Raw genomic sequence first — 23,663 nt, 5'->3', positions numbered from 1 at the left:
TGTCACTACAATATTACTAAAATGATGACTCAATCGACCATGAACTTAATAGATTTGATGACTAATCTACTATTCAATGTATTAAATGAGTCACATTAGCATTTGGTTCGAGAAATTACTCGACTTGATCTGTAGTATTAATAGTTATTGTAGTAGAACAATACATAATATATCCTTCTTTGTTAGAATTCTCCTTTTGTCGGAAACTGTATTTAATTGCCTTACAGAATTTCGAAAAATTGTTCTTTTTTGCATTCATTTCGATTTAACAATTGAATCCAAGATCCATTAAAAGACACGCTTACTATCACTCAGCAAAGAGATTGTCTCCCATAATAATCAGTCAGTTAATGATTATTTTCTATTTATTTATGAACTAATAAATTAAAGAGATATTATTGTTTTGCATTGGACGTCTCTCGACTGATGATGATGAAATTAAATGACTAATCCTATCCATTCATTGAGCTGTTTTAGCATTCAAATTGAGCAGTGACCTTAGGTTTTGGTACGTTACTCAATTACTCATACGTCGTCTAGTATTGGGATATCCCCAAAAGGTCCAAGGCAAAATTGGTCAGACGTAAATTCCTCAATGAAACCGTTCAACCTTAAGTTCATGCTAATTGTTTCCGAATATTATTGCTCGAGGTAGTGGGTTTTATCCAGTGTAGTAGACATTAGGTAGTTGAATAATATTGATGTCAAGTTTGTTTTTATTTAGAAGTAATGTGAGGACTGCAATGTAAACAGATATGTTATTAAGTAGGGGAGAGCCATGCTTTGGTACCAATGGGTGAACTCGACCGAAGTGATACCATGACCTCACAGAAAAACGACCTAAAATAATGCAAGCGTTGTTTCATTATGTAAGTAAGGTTATCGGAGACCTGATTCCCCCCTTTCCAATCTACAAATCCCCAACAATCTTCAAATTCCTATCCCTATCAGATGTTTATGAGTGGCGTCGGTTACTTCCTACCAGGTATTCGTTCTAGCTACTCGTTTACCGGTTTACCTAATTAAAAAAAAATTAAACTATACATCTACTACAGACAGGGTATCAGCAGTTTCGGATAAACCTGGATCTCCTTTTCAGTCTGCGATTTCCAACCTGTTTGCTAAGCATGGATGTCATAACAAACCTTCTAATATAAAGATAGTCTATCTACGCTAGTTTACAGCGGACCATTAAGGGTATTTGATGATGATGATGATAGTAGTTTCATTTTGGAAGTTGAAATTCATTGTAATAATATGCTTTCTGGAATTTGTTTCGTTATATCATAATAATGTGCTACAGTCGTTTGAAGAATAGTAGTTGTTAAAGCATGGTGTCAATTGTAACTAAATATGGCCATAGCTAAACCTAAGACACTATAGTACTACAAGAAAATTTATTACTCTAATAAAGTCTGCAATTTCCAAAATAAAACATCTATTATTTTGATTAAGGTGTTAATTGTCAGCAGTTTAATAGGTTTTATTCTATGCTTTTATTAATTGTAAACATATTATATAGAAATATATAAATTAGATGAACATACTTATAAGTGCTCTTGGCTGTGTTTGTAAAGGAATATAAAATGAAACAACGTCATGACTTAAAAATAATTAAAAGTATTATTGGTTATAAATACAGCATATTTCTTCTGGTCTACAGTCTGAAGTTCCTTCTATCTGCATTGATGGAGGACATTCGCCAATAGTTGGTATACACACACCATTTCTCGTAATGCATTTATTTTCGCCCTCCGCTGTAACAATAGTGTTGTACATTAAAGATTAATAAATATATTACAGATTAATTAAAATTTAATAAACAGATCAATAAAAACATTTAAAGTAATTTGTATACTTCGAAAAATTATTAAAAAAACATTACTTTTTCCCGGGTTCGCAGGCTTTCGTTCACTTTTGCGCTCTTGTTGTGTTTGATCCAGAGGTCGGGCCACCCTATCTATAGTTAAAAAAGATATTATTTTTGTAAATAGTAAGAATAAATAATTACCTCCAATTTACATATTGGATTTTTTAAATTGGTATTGCATTACCAGCCAATACCAATAAGATCAGTTAGAATATGTCGTAATAATGTACGTTGCCGAAGAACTTACTGGGTCTACAGCATTCTATGCCTAATTCCTGTTGGTCTGGACAAAGTCCTTTTCGTCCAACTCTAGTCCCTGTTGGACATGCGAACGCTTTGGCACAAGTACCTCCAATTCTCATACACGGGAGCTCGAAGAATGGTGCTTGTATTGCTGGAATTATATAATCAATTAATTAGAAAACCATTTCGAAATACTAGAGACACATTAAGAGTAGTAAAGGTTTATATTAGTTATAAACTGGTGCAACCAATTGCAAGGACACCTAAAAACGGGTATCAGCATCCTAACAAAATTACTGGGTCCTAATTAAAAGGAAGGCATTTGTACAGCATTCGTTGATGCTTTCTGGATGATGATAACGAAAGTCGTAAATACTCAATTCATCTTCGATGATGAAATCAGTAATCACGTCTAATTTACATGGCCATGAGAAAGTCAAATCATACTTTGTTTACATAACCACTTGTAAATAAAGCCAATTATAATAACAAATTATTTAATTTACTAAAACAATACGGTGTCACAGGTAAATACTGAGAATTCTAGTCACAGAGGGACTCTTCATTATGAACAGAGGACGTGGCGACGTTGCACAGCCTACTCTCGAAACTAGTTGAGCTTTTCTCAGTACATTTACGGGAGTAAACTGTTATTTTTAGTTAATTTAGTAGTTAGATTTAGATTTCAGCCATGATCATCCCACTGCAGGGCAAAGGCCTACCTTCCTTCCACTCCTCTCCGTTTAAAGCTTTTTTAGTAGTTATTATAAAAAAATATTTACCCTGAACTTCACCAATTTTTTCGAAAGGCACTGTTGCACTGTACACGAAATAGGCTAAAACGCAGACCACGAAGCTAATTTGGCAGCACATGTTCGTAGTACAACCGTTTCCTTTGACGTCCTCCAATTAAATGTCCAGTTGTAAACTGCTCGATAAAACTAATATTATGTTTCGTGAGAAAGTTATTCATTTAATTATATTAGGCAATACATTAGATGACGCATGCTCTAGTCTAATGGTGAGATGTTTTTTCTTCTAGTGAATACAATGGTATTTGTTTTCTATTTCATTGCAGGTGAAACCTAGAGATGAAGGTTTGTATAGTTTAATTGTTTATTGGGTCATGACTTCTTTTAAGGATTTATTTTAAGTTTTATAATCTCCAAACGGTTATAAATAAATTGTATTTGGAAAAGTATTGATATAGAGGTGCACCGCCATTAGTAGCAACAAATCATTCAGGTCACATAAGCAGGCGCAGCAGTTCAAAAATACTCTTGTAGTACTAATATTAAACCATCCATTAAATATTACTGATAATATGTCATCTAATAGAAAAGCGATAACACCGCAGCTTAGTGACACAACTCGTGAAAACTTTAGTCAGTGGTAAATCAAATTATTCGTCAATTCAAGGTCATGGGGCGGGGCTAGAAAGCTTAATTAATCTGAGCAAGCAAACATTAACTTAGTGGTGGTCAGGCGTGTGTGACCACCATTGTACATGGTGAAAAGGTGGTTGTCACATTATACGTTTCTGTCTACCCTTTCACACATTACCTATACATTTCTGTCTTTAGGGATTCAAACGCATGAGAAATAGGAGATAGATGAAGGTTGTAAAAAAAGTGATGAAAAATAAGAAACATGTAGAATTTGTAATATCAGTAGTTAAAAGTGTCTACAAGTTTTCAATAAAAATATTTTTTTTTTTCTGAAAAAAACCAACTCGATGGAAGCTATGGAAAATCTCAGAGAAAAATAATTATACATGAGTTTCAAGAATGTTCTTATAATAACATAATAGTTGAACTATAATTGAAATCATAGCATAATATCCTGATTGTGGGTAAAAACACTCGTGTATTCATTTCATTATGTTATGACTACCTAAATGAACGTTTTTCTAGACGTTTAAGGAAAAATTAAAAAGGAATAAATAAAAGAAATATTCTTTTAATCTATTTATTTTTGTATTAAACATTAAACTAAATTAAATTCGCCCACTTTTCATTCATAAGGGCTCGAAACCTACAAACGGAAAGTACCAATGTGACTTTTTCCGAGTTATATGTACTTTCTATGATTATTTAGACACCACTGACTAATAGTGAAGGAAAGCTTCACGAGGAAACTTCGGCTTATAGTTTCTGATTATAAGTTTTAAATTGCCAATCCATATTGAGCAAGCGTGGTGATAATTGCTCAAACCTTCTCCACTCGAGAAGAGGCCTTCGGTGAATTTCACTTTTGTATTTACACTTTTACAAGAAATAAAACCAAATTATTTTAATTCTCCTTTAATTTGTTGTGGTTATTATTTAATAATTTTGATTTTGGAAAGTTTCCATGCTATTGGAAATAATTAAGTGTTTTGGACAATACAAATTATGTAGCCATATAGATCTTCTCGTATATTCTGTAGTGCTGTGAACATTCAAAGACTTTGGGCACACAAGCAGATCGAGTGTGGCAACATCTGCTCTGCCTTTTATCTGAAACGAAACAAATAATTACTTACAATACGTCATCAATGACCCATACAAGTTCACTGCTGGATTCTAAGTCCCTTCTACTATAGAGGGGTATGGCGTAATCTCCACACTTAAGGTGGCTCTAGTTCGTTATTTTTCGCCATACAAATTTCGGGGTGTATTTCCACCACTAATTGATGTCTTAGATCCAAAATTAAACATGATCTCATTTTATGTCATCATTAACTGTGTTAGTATGGTTTTAATATTGTAAAATAATAAACCATTAAAAAGTTATAAACCGTTTTTTTTTTTTGGTAATTTTAGCGCAATGAGCAAATAAATGACACAATGACAACACAACCGTAAAATCTCCAAACTAAAAATATTACCGACAAAATTCGATTAATTATAAGTGACCATACTACTCAACTCACAGTAAAAAAATCTTTAAAGCAACTTACAGGGTATACAACATTCCATGTCGTTGTCGTCTTCATCTGGGCATAAGCCTCTAATTTCTATCTTGGATCCGCGTGGGCAATTACCTATTTCGGCACAAACACCGTTCAATCGCGCGCACGATTCTTTGTCTGGTAAGGGATCTGCTGTCAGTGTGACATCGCTGGCTTCTGTGGATCCTGCGACTACATAAAACAAATAAATTAAAATTGTAAAAAAAAGCTAAAGTCAAATGTATGAAATGTTCTCTGGTGTTTCGGGTGTCCATGGGCGGCGGCGATTGCTTACCATCAGGCGATTCGAGGCGTCTGCTCGTTTACCGGTTTACACCATAAAAAATAAATTGTTCCAGTATTGTCACGAAGAACTGAGATTGAATAAACATTTTAAAAAATAGTCAAACATTGAACTGTAAAAGTTTGTTTTCAAAAAATATTGGAAAAATTTTGTTACCATAGCTATAGTCATCTCCACTATCATCACTTGCCCTTATATGCCGCACTGGGTACAAAGTTCGACTATACGGAGTATTACCAGCTAATATAATGAAAAAGATAATACGATACATGTTTGACACTCGCCTTCCTTCTATTGACCGATATAGAAATGTGATAGGAAATGGATTTTGGTAATATATTTATACCCGGATTTATGGTAAATAAAGGAAACGACAATTACTGTTTTGGCGTTTTTAAGGTTTATTATTTTCCTTATAACAAAGGGCGGATGCCAAAATATGGTATGGTGTCATCTGAAATTAGGGCCAATCCGAATTCAAGTTTATATTCAGACCCATTATTTCAGAATAAAAAATACAAATATTTTTAAACGAAAACCTCGAAATTCCTGGTCTTTCAGATTTGCATATCAAATATCCAAAATAGTAAAAAAACTCGTACCAGTTGATGGTGTTGCTATCTGTTAAAACCGCCACATTTAAAAATATAATGATCGGGAATTATTCCTTAGTGCCTGTTAGCTAAGGGTATGGTGGGCTGCTGAATAAGTTTCGGATGTGATATATTGGGTGAGTTTATAAACGTACGATTGAAATACACATCACACGCAAACCTAACCTAACCTAGACCAACACTTCGCGAACTACACCAAGAATTGAATCCGTGATATGCACAGTATGCACAGTAGTCAGTTCAGTACCTAGCTATTGCCCGAACTGTGTAATGTCGCTGCAGTCAATGTAAAAGATACATTAAATTATCTACAAATAAAAGTAACTAAATTTTCCAGTTGGAGACCACCAAGTGGGTTATCGGGGCTCCGGCTCGAAAAGCAGGAGTACGAACAAGGTGGTTCTTTAGCTAGCAAGAGTCTGACACACCCTTTCCACTCGCACAAGGCGGTAGGAGTCATTGGTTGAGTTTCTCCCCTCAAAAAAGGGGATGTGGGTAAAGCTCAATAAGTTATTGTGACCTCAGCTTAGAGCAGGATTACCTCAGGGTGCTTTTTAGTCAATAAGAGTCTGACACTCCGTCATGCGTCAATTAGGAAAAATAATGATTTTAAAAAGAAAATAAATCTTAGCACCAGAGAATGAAACGTCGCATTATGTCTCCTAACTAACCTTTCAGAATAATTATTCCAATAAATAAAACAATGGTACATTTTTTCAAGTGACAATAGTTTTACTTTACAGTAGAGGTAATGTTTGTTCGAGAATACAAGTCATATTGTTTTGATAAATCAATGCACTACGATCAAAGGTGAGTTTCACTTTTGAATTCAAAACTAATTCACAATTGTGTAATTGTACTGAAAATCAGCTAGAGAATAGAAAATGGCGATCGCTAAATAAGTGAGCCAATTACTTAAAAAAATAATATAAAGTGGGCTGATATTCTGTCATCTCTGTCTGTTCAGGCGTAGCACAGTTTTATATAATAAATTATTTATATTTCGAGTTGTACCATAGCTCGATAGATGGCGTTCGCCGATTTAAATTCGAGCTATGGTTTCGTTACAAAGAATAGTATAAGTCTAGAGAAAATGTCTTAATAAATGTCTTCGTTCGAGTGTGTGACGTTTTACTTCAACCTCTTTGGCGACAGTGGCGCCAACCCAAACATAAGGTCCTTCGAGCCGGATAGTATAGTGATAGTACAGTGACAAGTGCCTCTAGTGGAGGAAATCAGAACCAACGGTCGTCGAAGAGGAAGAAAACCGAGCGGAGTCCAAGGAGAGCAGAGCAAGGAGTTGTGTAAAGTGAGATAGTGTTTGTGAAGTGGCCATAAAAACTGTGAGTACATTGCCTTATTTAAACGTCCCAAGTGCTAGTCAGTTCATGGACTTAGAAAAAATTAAGGACTTAGAATAATTCGGAAGAAGTTCAGGACTTAGTAAAATTTAGAAGAAATTACTTGGGACTTAGAATAATTTCCAAAAAAGTGAAGAGACCCCGAATCTATGCCCGATTTTGCCTAGAAACGTCAAAGACTTAGAAAAATTCAGCTTCTAAAAGACATAGAAAAATTCCATCAGTCTAGACTTAAAAAAGGTTTCATTACCTATAAGAAAAAGTTCGGATACTTTGTCTACAACCATGGAGGCTAAGTTGAGATTGTTAGACGACCTCAAAAGTCGTATTGACAAAGGATACGTCAATTTTAAAAAGTCACCGAAAGACAGAATCAATCAGGCATACATTGACTCGAGGTTGGAAATACTAGAAAATCAATATCAACAATTTGTACAAAAACATGACGAACTTTTGGAAAATTATACAGAAAAGGAATTGAGCTCTACCAGTTACGTTCAAAATGATGTTTTTGAGGATGTTATGGACACTTTTATAACATACAAAGTAGACTTAAAAAACGCCTTACCCAAACTTAAGACTTCTGTACCGAGTGATGTTTCACCTGATCACATGCAAGCAAATAAGTCGTCAATCACAAAATTACCTAAAATATGTATCCCAACTTTTAGTGGTCAATATACACAATGGTCATCGTTCAGAGATTTGTTTTTATCATTAATTGATGGTAACGAAGCTTTGGATGATGTTCAACGTTTACATTACTTAAGGTCACAGTTGTCAGGTGAAGCAGCACAACTCATTAAACACATTCCGATTACACATGCTAATTATAAGAAATGTTGGTCTATGTTAGATAACAGATATAACAATAAGAGATTTTTAGCTAATAGTGTTCTCAGGCGTTTACTTAATCAAAAACAAATGGCGGGTGAGTCATCGGTTGCGCTCAAAGAACTCTTAGACACAACGACCGATTGCTTACACGAATTGGCAACTCTAGGGGTTCAGGTAGACGCCTGGGACATTATTATTATTTATTTAATTAGCTCCAAGTTGGACGTGGAGACTCGGAAGCAATGGGAATTGCAGGTAAGTAAATCTTGTGAGGACCTTCCTACCTTCCAAGATTTTCAAGACTTCCTAGACAAACGTTTTCGAGCCTTGGAATTTGTAGAACCACAAAGTAGCAAGTCTAAAGGTACCTCTAAAACGTTTCATGTAATTTCAAAGATATCCTGCCCTCATTGTTCCGAAGAACATCTCTTATGTTATTGCAAGAAGTTTGTTCAGAAATCCGTAGAACAACGGCGTAACATTATAAAATCACGGGGTTTGTGTTTCAATTGCCTTCGCTCAAGTCATATAAGTATTAATTGTCGTGCAAATACCAAATGCAGGATTTGTAAAAAAAGACATCACACACTCTTGCATCAGAAATCGGATTCAGGTACGGAGAAACGCTCCTCCGCATCTCCGATTAAACTGAAACCACCGGACGAGGCCACGGCTGAACCTCATATTACAACCCATCATACTCGAAACATTCATAGTCAGGTCGTACTGGCTACAGCCCGTGTTCAGGCTAGGTCGAGTAATGTGCATTCAAAAGTTTTGAGAGCCTTGTTAGACCAGGGTTCTCAAGCTTCATTTATAACGGAATGTGCGGTTCAGAAACTCAGGTTAAAAAAAATAGCAGTTAAAACCACTATTTCAGGTGTAGGTGGAAGTCAGGGCAATCTGACATCCAAATTTATGGTTAGGGTAAATATTCAATCTATGCAGGATCCTAACCTCACCTTTGAAACGAAAGCTTATGTGCTTAAGAAGATAAATGCAATTTTACCTGAAAGGAAATTTACATTAGTGGATTGGCCAGAACTAGGAAATATTACGTTAGCTGATCCAAATTTTAATAGGCCTAACAAAATTGACATTTTGTTAGGGTTGGGAGCCTATGCCAAACTCTTAAAAAATGGCTTAATGAAGGACCCTACGGGTAAAATAATGGCTCAAGATACTTACCTCGGCTGGATCATATCTGGAGAGGTCAGTAATTCAAATAGTGAGACATCATAATTTAGTTAACATGCACGCTAAGGTCGAAGAAAATAATATTCATAAAAAGTTCAAGGAAATTAAGGCAGGGTATTAATGCTCTGATATTTTAATCATTCGTCCTGAAGAACATCAATCATCTAGTTGAACTTACCTGACTTCACACGAGCAATATAATATTAGGCTTGACAATGGAAGTCATCTTAAAATAAAAGATAAACTAGAATTTTAGGACTTACCTTCAATCACAAATCCATTCCATTACAAGATTTACTTACCTCGCAGTAGTCACAGCTATCACTGATCCAACTGAAACTACTTACTAAAATTAATACAGTCCACTGCAATACAGCGTTTGTAGTATCTGCTAGGTTTGGCTGCATTTTACTTCTCTTACCGCTTACCGCTCAAATCTTCATCTCAAAAAACTTGATCAATTTAGGTTGCGATGAAGAGTGATCTAAACATACACACAACAGGTACAAAGTAGCAGTCTAATTATAGTAGGTTACAAACCTAAGTTATTTACCTGGTAGTAGTAGATGAGGAGGATCGGGTTCACTGCAATCTTGTCGCTTTTAAAAATAAAGGTGGCTCCAATATAATATATTTAATTATACTTACTAGGATTGGAGTCATAATGTATCATAGTTTTAGTTTTTGGATCGTAGAAGTAGTTAGTGTTTGTTATATATTATTACTTTTATTTTTAGGAAATTTCTTTAAAGGAAATTATTACTTTCTTAGATGGCTTCGACAGGCGTGCTGGCTCAGAGGTTTATCACCCAGGGCGATGAACAACATTCATTGTAGAATAGGACCTCTAAAATTATAGAAGGTAATCCAGCCTCACTCTCTAGTTTAGGACCTCACTTCTTGAGGTATGATACCAAAATCATATTTGGTAAGCGTACTACCTTGTAGGTACATCAGAGTTTAATGTAAGCACTTCTGATGTAAATTCATTGACTCCAGGACATTTCTGTGATAGTCAACCATAGGTAGTACCGTATTATTAACAACTTAGGTGGCTTGAGACGTTGGCAATTGACACAAATAGTGATTTAATATTGATACAAACACTGGTCTCGGGAGTATTTGACAATGTTCTTGCAAAGACATAAGTGGGCTAACAATAGAATATAAGGGCTCCCGAGTTAAACGTCCAACTTGTAAATTTTGTGTTTTAACCAATGTCAATTAATTAATTTGTTAGACTTATACTTTTTTCTACGTCTTTATATTTTAGTCATTTAAGAACCAAACACCAAGAACTGTAGTAGATTATAATAGTTAGTAATTAATTCTTAATTTTATTTGTTTTAAGGACTATAAGTCCTTGGTGGGCGGTATGTTCAGGCGTAGCACAGTTTTATATAATAAATTATTTATATTTCGAGTTGTATCATAGCTCGATAGATGGCGTTCGCCGATTTAAATTCGAGCTATGGTTTCGTTACAAAGAATAGTATAAGTCTAGAGAAAATGTCTTAATAAATGTCTTCGTTCGAGTGTGTGACGTTTTACTTCAACCTCTTTGGCGACAGTGGCGCCAACCCAAACACTGTCTAAGGTGAATAGAACAAACAACCTAATAAGGTAGTAGGGAGTTGCTAGTCTTTGATTTGGAAGTCTTTGGGGGAACATACCTATACATAGTTCAGTAAAGGACATATTATGGCTAATAAGATGATGAGAGGAAATTGTTCATAAAACATATTCTATGCTAGCTTCTGCCAGCGGTTTCGCCCGCGCTCCTGTGAGTTAAAAAGTATCCTATCACACAAACTTAGCCAATTTCGTTAAAATCCGTTTAGTAGTTTCAGCGTGTTTGACAGACCGACACCAGCAATTTATACTACGCTAACTCGAAATTTGGAAAAAACTATTTTTATGCCAAGTTGCTTAAAATGTGGGTTTACATACGTCATAAAAAAATTGAGAAGAAATATGCAAAAATAAGAAAGTTATAAATCTTATAAAACGCTAAGTAAAGGTACTTTTTGAAATCACTCGATTTATATTACGCCAACTATTATTAGCGGAGTGTGCGCGGGGATCACTTTGGTCAAAATCCGTGCAACACTGCACTAACTCATAGCGTAGTTTAGTGCGTTCGTGTGTATACTTGTTCGTTTTTAAAATGAACGACTTAGCGACATTTACATAGTAAATACTTATGTGTTAACGTATTAATTAGTTTATTAATGGTACGTTGACTATTCTTTTGTAAGTAAGTACATGTTCTTTATAAAAATTTTGAAATATGCATCAGATGATTAATCATGCACTCCGACCTCCCGTACTACACTACGCTAACATAAGTTAGACGTGTATAAGATGTAACATTTTTTTGATGAATTTCGTTTATATACGGCTAACTTGCGCTAAATCAAAAAATAGAAATAAGTAAGGAAATATAAATATGAGATTGGACTGCACGGTTGGTGCGGTGGCTGGGCAACTGGCTGCCGCGCAACGGGTAGCGGGTTCGATTCCCGCACGGAGCAACTCTTTGTGTGATCCACAAATTGTTGTTTCGGGTCTGGGTGTCATGTGTATGTGAACTTGTATGTTTGTAAACGCACCCACGACACAGGAGAAAATCCTAGTGTGGGGCAACGTTAAAAAAAAAAAAAATTCAAAAAAGTATCTTAATTAATGTAAAAGTTATCACGTTTTTCCCTTTAAACGCCTCTACTGTAAAGTACGCTTTTTGAGTTAGCGTAGTATAAATTGCTGGTGTCGTGACAAACGTTCACATTTTGTAATATTGTGATTTTCCAGAAATTCTATACTTAGAAAGTATAATATAGACATAGGATAAAGTAGACCATAATAACGTGTTATTGCTATAATAACCGTTCAACAATATATTCAATGCATTAAAATCTACACTAGATGTCGTACGAAACGATCTCCAATGCGCGTTAGCACGCGTCTAACAAAAGGTATTGTCCGCGCTCACATCCACATGTGGGTCACTGCATATCTGTCCTTGTCATTGAAACAGGGACTCAATCTACATTGCTATGTCCTCAAAAGCCTGTCCTCTGGTACTGTTCAGCTAATTTATAAGCAACTACCAAACTCGGCAAACTCCGTTTCGCCACCAATAATATTCCCTGTTTGCCTGCTTTTCTTTTGAATTTGCTATAAAACTCACGGAGTCCGCGACCTTTCCAACGAATGCAAAACCGTGGAAATCGGTTCGTGGGTTCTGGAGCTATAGCGTCAGGAAGGAAAACCCGACTTATTTTTATTTATAAGCAACTACATTTCTGTTTGCAGCGGAATCCACGTGGTCAAAGAAAAAGGAGTAGTCTATACTAATAACTATCCAGCCTCCTAACTATTCTACAGGCATAAAAGTAGCGATTATATTTTGTGAGGTGATAAAATGTTAACTGCTTAAGTAAAGGATATCGCGTTCTATTTTAAAGTTAAGAAAGCATAATTTTAATTGCCTTGCTACTTAGGTACAAACAGCTTAGACACAGGCGGTGCACCCTAGATGATGTGGTCGGCGACGGCGACCTCTCGCTCTCCTGCATTGATTCAAGCCATGCTGTGAATACCGGGATGTCGTCTTCTCCTTCTGCAAAGCAGTCATGCTATATGAGAAGGAGGCGAGGACTCACGCTCCAGTCGTCGTAAGAGACACTTAGAGCGTCGGGGTTGGCGCCATGATCTCCGGCCACCGTAAGTGTGGGTATGCGGACGGCGAGCTAGAGTCAAAGAGCCATCAGACCACCACAGACGGGTCCAATAAGGCCCAATGATGCCGACACGACTCGACCTGGTGGCTCGGTTATGTGGTCTAGGAACTAATAATAGGAATATAGCTATGTGAACTACATTAATTTTAATGCAGCAAATAAAACAAAAACGACAAAATAATACAATATGTAATTAGAATTTATAGTTTCCATTTGATTAGATACAGATATAATAATGTTTGTATGATTAATAGGGAAACTTCTGATTTGTCTTAATTACCAAAAAAATATATAAAACCAATGAATTCAACAGAAAATCATATAACAGTAACAAAAACGTAGACCCAGAATTACTGCTACTCAATTCCTCACAACTTGAATCATTAAAGAATAACAATGGAGCAGTAATAGCAAGGGTCTCTACATCGCATGCAATGGGATTCGTAAACAACAGGTCTCCTTAAATCCGCACCCTGTAGCATCTGACACATGAAGGTCTGGTGAACACCTGAATGATCTTGGGACGCATTCGCCGTGTCTGGATCGACACTCGGTTAACCCCTTTACTGAAACAAAGGTGTTTGTTAACAAGAATATTCAATCAGTCAAAATGTTTGGATAGCCTCATTAAGGAGTAAACAAGAGACCTTTCGTTGTGACTTTGGGTTGACTGAGCAATGACGTCATCACCCTCTTCAAAAATGTAAGTTACATTAAATATTTCTTGTGGTTGAAATTTTTTTTATGTTGTCTCTCCAAACTAGCACTTAATATACCGAGTATTGCTGGCCTTTTTTCGGTTTTTCGAAAATTTCTCAGTAGTAGCACGGAGTCTGAAAATTTGTCCGGTATATGACAATAGGCTCACCCCCTACTACATGGGACTTACAACATAAATTGTGAAATGTGGGTGTACATTCTACAGTGGCATTACGTGCCATAATATGTACCTCTGCTTACTTCGGGGATAAAAGGCATAACGATTACAAAAAAAATTTGGAATATCAGTGTGATCCATAAATGAGTACCAAATGAATCTAAGGTAAACTCGCGTGTTTTGTCTTACAACTGCTACAGAATAGAGCACCAATTTTGTATTTAAAATAAATTGAACCAACATAAATAATACTGCCACTAATGAGATTGTATCACAGACACAACTGAGTTTGACTATCAAAATACAATATGTTTCTAAATTCAATTCAATTCATTGGCTTATTTCATCAACTACCTTGCTCTTTGTGCGCCACAATAGTTTTGGTTGAACTTTCTTTTTCCAACTCTTCCCTTTGTCTTCCTTGTTTATTGTCCACTTAACTGGTATGTGTTGTCTTCCAGTGCTACTTCCACTGCTTACTGCCACGGCCTTATGCCCTGTTTTTCAATCTCTATTACAATCTGATAAGCCAATGAGGTCGGGTAAAATTTCGGTGCAAAGACTACTGATGTTATCAAAACTCAAATTCTTACTAAAATTTCACAGTAAAGTAAACTAGTGGCAGTATTATCACAGATAATGATTACAAATAAGTTGTAGACTACACCAAAATTTTACCTTTCCAAACATTTTGCTTCTTATTTCAAAAAATGCATAGAGGAAGAAGAACTCACGAGGTCTACAGCATTCCATGCCATATTTTTGTTGTTCGGGACACAGGCCTTTTTGGCCAACTTTTGTTCCGGGTGGACAAGCATGCACTTTTGCACAAGTACCGCCAATTTTCATACAAGGTAGTTCGAAAAAAGGAGCCTTTCCTGTTGCAGTAAAAATACATTACATTTTTTTGGGGAATAGACGAAAAGTAGAAGACGGATAACCTGATGGTAAGTGACGCCGTCTTTTGTACACTCACAACATCAGAGGAGATAAAGAGTTCCAATATGAGACAGTTAAGAGGGTGCTCTGAAAAAAGAGATCCACCCAACCGCAGTTTTGATTGAGGTTTCTAATTTGAGCACGTAATATATTATTGTAACTTGTAAGTTTTTCAAACTGGGACCAATAGAAGAGACCATTTAGAACAAAGGCAAAATTAATTCAAGTTTTAGGTGAAATAAATAAAACATAATTACCAGTATTGATCTCATAAATATCGATGTCATCAATATCGTCCACATCACTCATATCCCAAGCGACAGTCCACAATATTTTGGCTATGAATATCAAAATTATCTTGGAAACCATTATAACCACCTTATCACCTACGAGTCTCATAGATGAATGATTAATTTCATTGTTGCATTAATTTGCACAATGTTTCTATCTCCGTGAGATAGTTATTACATATTATGTTAAACTAAGTGTTTATTTTTTTTCATTGTTAGAATGAAAACGTAAATATTTTTGCTATAGGGTCTAATGGTTTATACAATGCTACTATTACTACTCTCATCGTGATGGTTAGGAAGTTCAGGTGCACGGTTGTCAAGAATGGAGGGGTGAAAGGGAAGGACGGAAGCTACATGAAAGAATACTCTACAGATGCACTTGTGAATTATAGATAATGTTATTTTTAAGACTAAGTTATGACAAGAGTTATTAACAAGTTATCGTGGTAGAATTTGGATTTGTTACTTCAAATTGTAAATCTATAAGTGCCAATATATTTACAGCTAGTGGGTTGCTATTTCAATGTTTAAATAGTATTTTTAATTTTCGTGAACTTTTTCAAAATAGTTTATTTATTAGCTCTTCATACCTAGGTCACTGGACTACTTTAAATCATAGCACAAATATAGTGGCGTATTTTGGACTATTCGCATATCATGAGAAAATCCACAAGCAAAAGTTACTAAACTACAATTCTATTTTGATAAAGATCTTCTCCTTTGAAAATAGACGTCAATGCTAAATATGTAAATCAAATTCAAATAGGAGCAACCCTATGTAAAACTGAACCTCAATACGTATTTTGTTGACTTTGCAAACCTTTCTCATGGAGGTGATGGCTCTCAAAGCGAAGCTAGAGATGAGACAATCGTTTTGATCAATTACTTTTCAAACATTGAAAGGATGGGAACTGGATGTGATATGTACAAGGCGTGTTATGTAACGATCTTTCGATCGTTCTATGAAATAGTTCAGTTATATTTTAATCGTTCAATGTCGATGTTTACAAATGCAACTTAGTCATGTACTGGGTTAAGATTTTTTAATTGTTTGTTTTAATAGTTCAGAAACTAGCTTATAATTTTATGACTCATAATTTTATTATTGACATGTGTTGATAAATATTTTTTTTTTCGTTTAACATCGAATTGCAATGACCTTGTTTTGCTCACAAATGCTTTCAATTAATTTTACTCAAAATAAAACTTAAAACACAATTAACCGAGCAACTAAAACTAAGAATTTTACAAACATTCCTTTAAAACTGCACAAACAATTCCAAATATTTCAATTTACAGTTAGGAAAATGATATTACTCTTTCGTGAGCATTAGTACCATTAGAGACTGGGCAGGAATGGGGTTCATTTAGAAATTCAGATCATAATAGTTATTCTAATCTAGATTTAGCACAATTTTCAACAAAATCTAAGCTCGGATTTTAGTTCAGAATTTTAATAGTGTTGCTGCGTTAGTTTTTGAGTTGCTTTTGTTAAAACAAAAGGCGTTTTAGATATATTGTTTTGCATTTATAAGTTGAAACTGTTAATCTTTTTATTCTAACTTGCTTTACAAGTATTTGAGTACAGAATCAGTCTTCAATCATTGGTTTTCGTTGAAAAGTGTATAAATTAGTATCACAATTGCCGTCTATGATCTTAGCAATAACTGAGATAAAAAACTAAACACAAAATAGTCTTATATTGCCTGACTAGGGAACCCTGCTTTTAAAGGAGGAAAAATATTCAATGATTTCTCACACCTTTAAACACCCCATTCCTACTCCTGTTTTTCAAGCAGGTGTCACTGTAAACCGGCTAGGTAGTCCCCAGCTTTAACTGAGACCTCTGGCAGGACAGTGGCACTAAAAACCACTCGAATAATCACCCAAACTATCTGTTGCACCAATTGAAAATGAATCGATGAGAAAATGTAGGATCTAAATAGGATACAAGTGAATCCACAGAGTGAAGTCGTCGTACGTAACCATCACCACAAAAAAATTGTATGAGTGTTTTTCCACCAGAGATAAGCTATCCTACGTTGCTTTGGTTGCGTTTGCCTTTCACCGATCATATTCATTGGTACACATAGCTTTGCACTGGTGGAAAGGGAATCAGCTAAGTTATGTTTTTAAATGGAAAAAAGCGTGCTATGGATGCGTGCTATAAATGTGTGCTATGAATGCCTTCCCTACTATCGATACATTGCATATTCCTCGCACAGCTACATAGCTTAGTATTAGTGGAAACGGTCACATATATAGAAAGCTTTGTAGCATAGCTACTTTGCACATATCTGGTGGAAAATCACCCAAAACCTGCAGAATATTCTAGACCAATGACCACACAGTTGAAGTTGTACTTTCATCAATACCGTTGCTAGGCAACCGGCTGGAAAAAATTACAATTCTTATTTTTATTCGCCAATAATACGCAACGGTCAGATCTTATAGAACCTTTGTTTTTATGAAACCTAATCGGAATAAGTTGGCTGAGATTATTTCTTTCAGGAACGGATATATTGTTTCTTTGTGCCCGTATTATTACATACCCGGGTCTAGGTTTAAGTAATTGATTTTATCCGGAACCTTATGTATGTAGGTTAAGTTTATATCATGTTTGTTTTTTAAATAGAATTAACTGAGATTCTGGAGAGGTCACAGGAATAACGCGTTATGCCGTAACGCAGATAGATCCACGGCAGAAATAATGTATTTTCTATTGTGTGTTAAATAATCGGCAGGCACCATCCAGATATTTTTTTAAGGGGAGAATTGGGCCTCTTTTAACCTCACTCACACAACGCAAGCGTTGTTTCACGTCGGTTTTCGGTGAGGCCGTGGTATTACTTCGGTCGAGCCAGCCCATTCATGCCGAAGCATGGCTCTCCCACACTTAAATATTAAAACCTAAATAAAACAACATTAACTTTAAGACAGATTCAATGCGCATTCTCTCAGAATCCAGAAGTAAGAAGCAAAAACTTCAAGATGGCTGTAAATTCCAGTAAATAATGGTAACATTCCTGGAAATTTATATGACAACTTCTGCACTGAGGAGCGAGAATCAGCTAAATAATTCAACACCTTACTTACATTCACAACGTTTTGTTTTCGAAAAATTAAAAGTACAATCATAAATTTGCTTTTTAATTTTCTATCTTCTGTCTTGGAGCCTTCCTTCTGCAAGAGTGGAAACCTGATTGGTTACTGATTAAAACAATTGCTTTATGAAAATGCGGAAATGTTTTCTTGACGTTTTCTTTCTATTGACAGAATTTTGTGGTAATTGTGTTTTGTTAGGCTGCTTTTCCACAAAAGATGTGCTATGCTACGTTGCTGTAGATGCGTTTGGCATCTAAAAATCACTTGTGGAAGCGGAGACGCAGCTAAGTTATGTTTTTAGATGGGAGGATGCGTGCCATGAATGTGTGCTATGCACAGCTACTTTGCGGCGGCGCATCTTCGTAGCACATTTTACTCGCACAGCTACATAGCTTGGTATCAGTGGAAACAAGTCATACCGTTTCACAGCTTAGCTATTACATCTTCGTAACATACTCGTAGCTACATAGCAGATCTGTTATGGAAAAGCACCCTAAAGGTGTTGTTTGTGGGTCTAATTTAAAACAGTGCACACGAGTTGAAAAGCCTTGTAATTTCTTTTCCTTTGAATTAAATAATAATAACACAATTATTATAGTAGTCCCGTTATCTTGATACAGTGCACACGAGTTGAAAAAACTCGTAATTTCATTTCCTTTGAATTACATAATAATAATTAAATAATGATAGTAGTCCCGTTCTCTTTTATGTAGCAGTACTAAAAAAAACTTTATGTACGTCATCCTATTCAGAAGATAACATTCACTAAATTAACCTCTCTCGACTTAAAGTATGCTGTTACAGCCTTCACAAACTAGTGGTAAACTGAAGACATCATCATCATCATCATCATCAGCGAAGAGACGTCCAAAGCGTTGCTGAACAAAGGCCCTTAGTCCTCCACATAGAACGACAAGCCGCCAGCTGCAGTGAAGACGTAATCCCCTTATACTTAGATTTTCTAGTCTCCAAGTAGACGACCTTGACTGAACAGGTCAAGAACAAGAAACGAGGCTGTAACTAGGAAATAAACAATAGTGTGTACCCGCATCTACTTACATTTAAGGCTGAGATAAACTGAAACCCTTTCTACCCACGCCAGCCTCTAATTTAGTGAAAAGATAACCATCTCTGGCGTCTTGGTGGAAGTTGTAAGCGATCTGCGATTTTATTTATTTTAGCATGTTCGCTACGAGTTTTGTATTTGACCCTATAAATATCTTTTTCAAATGGATTGTAGTAAAAATGGTTTTATTTTCCCTATGTAGTAAAAACTATGTTAATTGGATTTTCAATACCTTTATATAGCACCTCTGCTGCATGAGCATTTAATTGCGGGAGGGAGTGCGGTGCTGCACACCGCATGTTAAAACAATCTATAAGCGGAATTAAAACTAAAAATCTAATATATTGTTAGTATAGCATGGATTTCCGCAAAGTAATCATCATACACCTTTATTAAGTACGCACAAATATTTTATTAAAATGTCGAGTCTTTGGTTAATCTTTTTTAAAAAGCTTTAGAATTACGTTCTTAGTAAAATACGGTTTAAACATTGAGTTCCTTCTTAAAAAAGAAAAACTCGTAACAAAAGAAGAATAGTAAAAAACATTAAATTTTTCATAACTTCATTACATAATATGAAACAAAGTCGCTTTCTCTGTTCCTATGTGAATGTCCCTCTCTATGCTTAAATGTTTAAAACTGCGCAACGGATTTTGATGCGGTTTTTTAATAAATAGAGTGCTTCTTGCATAATAATTATATCAACATTGCACGCATGCGAAGCTGGGGCGGGTCGCTAGTTTGTAAATATAAGCGTTTAATATATTTTCGTCACATGTACCACAACCAGTCGTAGAACAAGAGACGCGGTTGCGACCAAGAATTACGTAATTACATCTAGAAAGCCAACATAAATATAAAAATAAACACAAATCTTTGACACAAATGTGAGAAGAGGTTTTTTACTTTGCCCTTGGTAGATATAGGACACTATAATACTTGCAAATGAAACTTAACGGCCTTTGGGCAGTTAGCCTGGCCACTGAGACACGATAACAGATTTTATTGTGTGACCTAAAAACGTTACGTCTTGTGACTATGTAATTTAGAACTATTTCACGAAGAGATCTCGACCGACGACAAGGTCATTACCCTTAGTACAAGTTTACTTTACGTTTAAAGTAATCGAAACGAGAGCGTATTCGGTCCTCTGATTGGCCGTCTCGAATAAACTAACCAATCAGAGCGCCGAACGCGCTCTCATTTCAATTACTTTAAACGTTAAACAAACTTATACTAAGGGTAAGGAGTAATGACATATAATTTTATTATAACTTTAGTGAGACATACTAAATTAATTATTATGTTATAGGCTTACTCACGAAACTGTTTGACGAGGAACTCGACTAGTTTCAAGCCGTTGACTGCTAACGTAGCAGCGCGACAATCACCGCGTCGTGTGTCGCGGAATGCTGCTCATGAATATGAGCCTCTAGCACGACTTGAAGCTAGTCGAGTTCCTCGTCAAAAAGTTACGTGAGTAATCCGATAACATAATAAATAAGGGTTGTTTCACTTATTCTTTAGGTACTAGGAAAATGATCATCAACTGGTCTATAGGCTTTATCTACAATCTCCAAACTGACTCTTGGTCATGAAGAAAGCTAAAATTAAATGTACAAGGAATAATATAGTAATTGGCCTTCTCTGGTTTCCGATTCCTTTACGAAATTCACTCTGTGAATACCATGTAGTCAGTTTACTTGTCTGAATTCAAATTCAAAATTGAATAACCCAATCTTCGAAGTTGAGATATTGTAGGTCGTATGGAATACCAAGAAATAACTATCTCAGTAAACGGAATTCCCTTTTGAAATTGAACTTGCAGAGGCTTGTATGCAATAGCCTTTGGCCACTTCGATCAAACAAATTCAAATAATTTGAATATTTTAAATATCGACACCCAAACAAAATACACAAATTATTATTTAAAATTAAAAGTGTCTGTCAGTTGGTTAATCTCCTAGTGAAATTAATTAATATATACATACATACATAACCTCATGCCTGTCTTCCATTATGGATGTCAGAGACAATGGAACACCAATCGCTACGAATCTTACATAACTCTATCGCTTCATCAACAGTCATTAAGACATCGGTTAAGAGTGTTTAATTATTCCAAATTATATTTTTTTATAAAGAAGTACAAGCAAGATAAAACTAAACCATTGCATATACTTTATTACCTTTTACAAAAAACAAAATGCATTGCTCATCAATAAAATGCAAATACCTCACAGTATCGCGACAGAAAATAAAAACTAATCTATATGCAGAAGAAGTTTTTGCTCGGTCCACATAATTCTGTCAGTCGTTATCCCTAATGTGTAATTCTTTGTACCCCCATTATATAAGGGTAATTACGAAGATTCACAGAACATCACAAATCTCGTCTTTACGTGCTTTTTATTGCGGAATCTGAGTTTTACTGTTTATATAACGCCTTTACATTGTATGGCGTAGATTGGGATATTGAGGCCAACTGTTTGGGCGGTCTGGAGACGTTTAGTGCATTGGACTTTGTTATTATTGTTTACAAGTGATTTTAAATGAATATTTCTAATACACTTAGATTTATGAGACAATAATTTAGTAGCTGCGTGATATATCAAACGGTACACGGTTGGTGTGGTGGCTGGGCAACTGGATGCCGTGCAACGTGTAGCGGGTTTAATTCCCGCACGGAGTAACTCTTTGTGTGATCCACAAATTGTTGTTAATCAGGGCTGGGTATCATGTGAATTTATTTGTTTGTAAACGAACCTACGACACAGGAAAAAGTCCTAGCGTAAAATTAACTTTAATATTTAGATGTGGTCACCAAAAAAAGACTAATAGTGAGATGGCAGATTTTAGAACTGGTTGGTTTTTGCAATTAGAATTATTATTTGAACTTGTCTGTGTAATTAGCTTAATTCTAACATCACCAGTATTATTAATATACGCACATATTAGCAAAATATTGCACAATATTTCAAACTAACTTCAACATAATTTCACACCATTTAAACAAAATATAAATTAAAAGTACCAGGCTCTCATACTGACTAGGAGTACTTATAAACATTTCCACTCTAGAAGCGTTCATCGTTCCCGTTCTAAAAGCTAAAATAACAACTGTATCTCACTTCGCAGTCAGCAATTAAGTTGGCAAATGTACTTCACAATAACACTGAACATTTATGAATACCTGTGTATCTTATAATTGTGATTTTGATACACATTTCTGTGGCAAATGTGCATCAATTAAGGTTAAAATTGGGGCATTTTTTTAAGGATTTGGCTTGGTATCTGTGGTATATGTTTTATTTAAGTTATCAGCTTATTAGACCTGGTTATCTGGCGTAACTGAACTAGCAGCCGAGGTATAGGTAACACAAAATTTTTCATCTAACTGCGATACCAAAAAAACCCGTCATGAATGAAGATTAAGATAAATTATTTTTTAATATTTGGTCAGCAATATAATTTATAATATGCCTATATTATCTATACATATAATAAAATCGTAGAAAAGTGCTGTCTGTACATTGAAAATAAAAATAAAAAAAATAGCAGGGGTTATTGTTATGTCGATGTCGAACCCAAAAATGTAATTAACTTTTTTTTTGTCTGTTTGTCTGTTTGTCTGTTTGTCTGTTTGTCTGTTTGTCTGTTTGTCTGTTCGTCTGTGCGCGCTAATCTCAGAAACGGCTGATCCGAGTTGGATGCGGTTTTCACGAATATATTGTGGGATGCTTAAATTTACATTTAGTGTTTGTTTCATGTCAATCGGTTCTTAAATAAAAAAGTTATGTCAAATTAAAGAATCACGTCGAACATTCTATGCTTATACCATTAATCTCCGCAACTATTTGACGGATTTGGTTGAAATTTGGTACAGATATAGTTTAGAACCTTAGAAAGGACATAGATATATTTTTATTTAAAAAATCAAAAAATAAAATAAAAATAAAAATAAAAATAAAATAAAAATAAAAATAAAAATAAAAATAAAAATAAAAATAAAAATAAAAATAAAAATAAAAATAAAAATAAAAATAAAAATAAAAATAAAAATAAAAATAAAAATAAAAATAAAAATAAAAATAAAAATAAAAATAAAAATAAAAATAAAAATAAAAATAAAAATAAAAATAAAAATAAAAATAAAAATAAAAATAAAAATAAAAATAAAAATAAAAATAAAAATAAAAATAAAAATAAAAATAAAAATAAAAATAAAAATAAAAATAAAAATAAAAATAAAAATAAAAATAAAAATAAAAATAAAAATAAA

At 34.8% G+C, this 23,663-nt stretch overlaps 3 protein-coding genes across 7 annotated transcripts; all 3 read right to left on the bottom strand.

The window, feature by feature from the left end:
- Positions 1-1,600: 1,600 nt before the first annotated feature.
- On the bottom strand, positions 1,601-3,065 carry LOC118262942 (uncharacterized). Its single transcript, XM_035574649.2, has 4 exons — positions 2,896-3,065; positions 2,118-2,264; positions 1,886-1,960; positions 1,601-1,757 (listed from the first exon to the last, which is right to left on the bottom strand). The coding sequence occupies exons 1-4, from the start codon at positions 2,984-2,986 to the stop codon at positions 1,624-1,626; spliced, it is 447 nt and encodes a 148-aa protein (XP_035430542.1). The 5' UTR covers positions 2,987-3,065; the 3' UTR covers positions 1,601-1,623.
- Positions 3,066-4,421: 1,356 nt separating this feature from the next.
- On the bottom strand, positions 4,422-5,666 carry LOC118262999 (uncharacterized). The gene is made up of 3 exons (XM_035574726.2): positions 5,506-5,666; positions 5,055-5,237; positions 4,422-4,611 (listed from the first exon to the last, which is right to left on the bottom strand). Exons 1-3 carry the CDS (start codon positions 5,618-5,620, stop codon positions 4,505-4,507), a joined length of 405 nt encoding a protein of 134 aa, XP_035430619.2. The 5' UTR covers positions 5,621-5,666; the 3' UTR covers positions 4,422-4,504.
- A 7,607-nt stretch (positions 5,667-13,273) lies between these two features.
- On the bottom strand, positions 13,274-15,329 carry LOC118262841 (uncharacterized). Of its 5 annotated transcripts, none has more exons than XM_035574463.2 (4): positions 15,175-15,329; positions 14,713-14,856; positions 14,333-14,475; positions 13,274-13,662 (listed from the first exon to the last, which is right to left on the bottom strand). In XM_035574463.2, exons 1-4 carry the CDS (start codon positions 15,314-15,316, stop codon positions 13,522-13,524), a joined length of 570 nt encoding a protein of 189 aa, XP_035430356.1. In that variant the 5' UTR covers positions 15,317-15,329; the 3' UTR covers positions 13,274-13,521. The 5 variants fall into 5 exon arrangements, with proteins under 5 accessions (XP_035430356.1, XP_035430357.1, XP_035430358.1 ...); XM_035574466.2 differs by having other exon boundaries at positions 13,520-13,667; XM_035574464.2 differs by lacking the exon at positions 14,333-14,475 and having other exon boundaries at positions 14,657-14,856.
- Positions 15,330-23,663: the final 8,334 nt, after the last annotated feature.

Source organism: Spodoptera frugiperda, chromosome 12, assembly GCF_023101765.2.
Source record: "Spodoptera frugiperda isolate SF20-4 chromosome 12, AGI-APGP_CSIRO_Sfru_2.0, whole genome shotgun sequence".
Lineage (NCBI taxonomy): Eukaryota > Metazoa > Arthropoda > Insecta > Lepidoptera > Noctuidae > Spodoptera > Spodoptera frugiperda.
The sequence above is the reverse complement of the archived record's forward strand: the minus strand, read 5'-3'. Positions and strand labels throughout refer to the sequence as shown.

Coding starts and splice junctions, on each gene's coding strand:
- LOC118262999 (XM_035574726.2), bottom strand. CDS start 5,620: ATGTATCGTATTATCTTTTTCATTATATTAGCTGGTAATACTCCGTAT. Junction 5,238..5,505: donor TGGAGATGACTATAGCTATG/GTAACAAAATTT, acceptor TGTTTTATGTAG/TCGCAGGATCCACAGAAGCC. Junction 4,612..5,054: donor CATGGAATGTTGTATACCCT/GTAAGTTGCTTT, acceptor GTTTCGTTTCAG/ATAAAAGGCAGAGCAGATGT.
- LOC118262942 (XM_035574649.2), bottom strand. CDS start 2,986: ATGTGCTGCCAAATTAGCTTCGTGGTCTGCGTTTTAGCCTATTTCGTG. Junction 1,961..2,117: donor CATAGAATGCTGTAGACCCA/GTAAGTTCTTCG, acceptor TTTTAACTATAG/ATAGGGTGGCCCGACCTCTG. Junction 1,758..1,885: donor GCCTGCGAACCCGGGAAAAA/GTAATGTTTTTT, acceptor CTATTGTTACAG/CGGAGGGCGAAAATAAATGC.
- LOC118262841 (XM_035574463.2), bottom strand. CDS start 15,316: ATGAGACTCGTAGGTGATAAGGTGGTTATAATGGTTTCCAAGATAATT. Junction 14,476..14,712: donor CATGGAATGCTGTAGACCTC/GTGAGTTCTTCT, acceptor ATTGAAAAACAG/GGCATAAGGCCGTGGCAGTA. Junction 13,663..14,332: donor TGTGGCGCACAAAGAGCAAG/GTAGTTGATGAA, acceptor GTTTCAGTAAAG/GGGTTAACCGAGTGTCGATC.